The sequence below is a fragment of the Eimeria mitis genome, genomic scaffold (assembly GCF_000499745.2).
Source record: "Eimeria mitis Houghton genomic scaffold, Emh_scaff182, whole genome shotgun sequence".
NCBI classification, from domain to species: Eukaryota; Apicomplexa; class Conoidasida; order Eucoccidiorida; family Eimeriidae; genus Eimeria; species Eimeria mitis.
This window is the reverse complement of record NW_013570140.1, coordinates 6,302-6,571: the sequence shown is the minus strand read 5'-3', so window position 1 is coordinate 6,571 and position 270 is coordinate 6,302. Positions and strand designations below refer to the sequence as shown.

General features: G+C 54.1%; 1 protein-coding gene across 1 annotated transcript in view; it reads right to left on the bottom strand.

The window, feature by feature from the left end:
* EMH_0002180 (uncharacterized protein) overlaps positions 1-192 on the bottom strand; it is a gene marked incomplete at both ends in the record, with an annotated part of 10,134 nt that extends 9,942 nt beyond the window's left edge. The window contains one exon of the mRNA XM_013495917.1: positions 78-192. Within this exon, the coding sequence (XP_013351371.1) occupies positions 78-192 (115 nt within the window). The remainder of the gene's footprint in view (positions 1-77) is intronic.
* Between the last annotated feature and the right edge of the window lie 78 nt (positions 193-270).

Sequence of the window (270 nt, the reverse complement as noted above, 5' to 3'; positions counted from 1 at the left end):
TCTCCCCAACCCCCCCCCCACCCCCCAACCCCTAAACCCTAAACCCTAAACCCTAAACCCTAAACCCTAAACCCTACCTGCAGCCCAGAGGTCCACTGGTGCACCATACTCTAGACCACCGGTCAGCAGCTCGGGGGCCCTATACCACCGGGTGGCTACGTAGGTGGTGAGAGCAGCAGCAACCCCATCCATAGATCTTGCAAAACCAAAGTCACAGAGTTTTAGGGTTTTTGTCTTTCTGAGGGTTTATACATACACACACATAGCGAG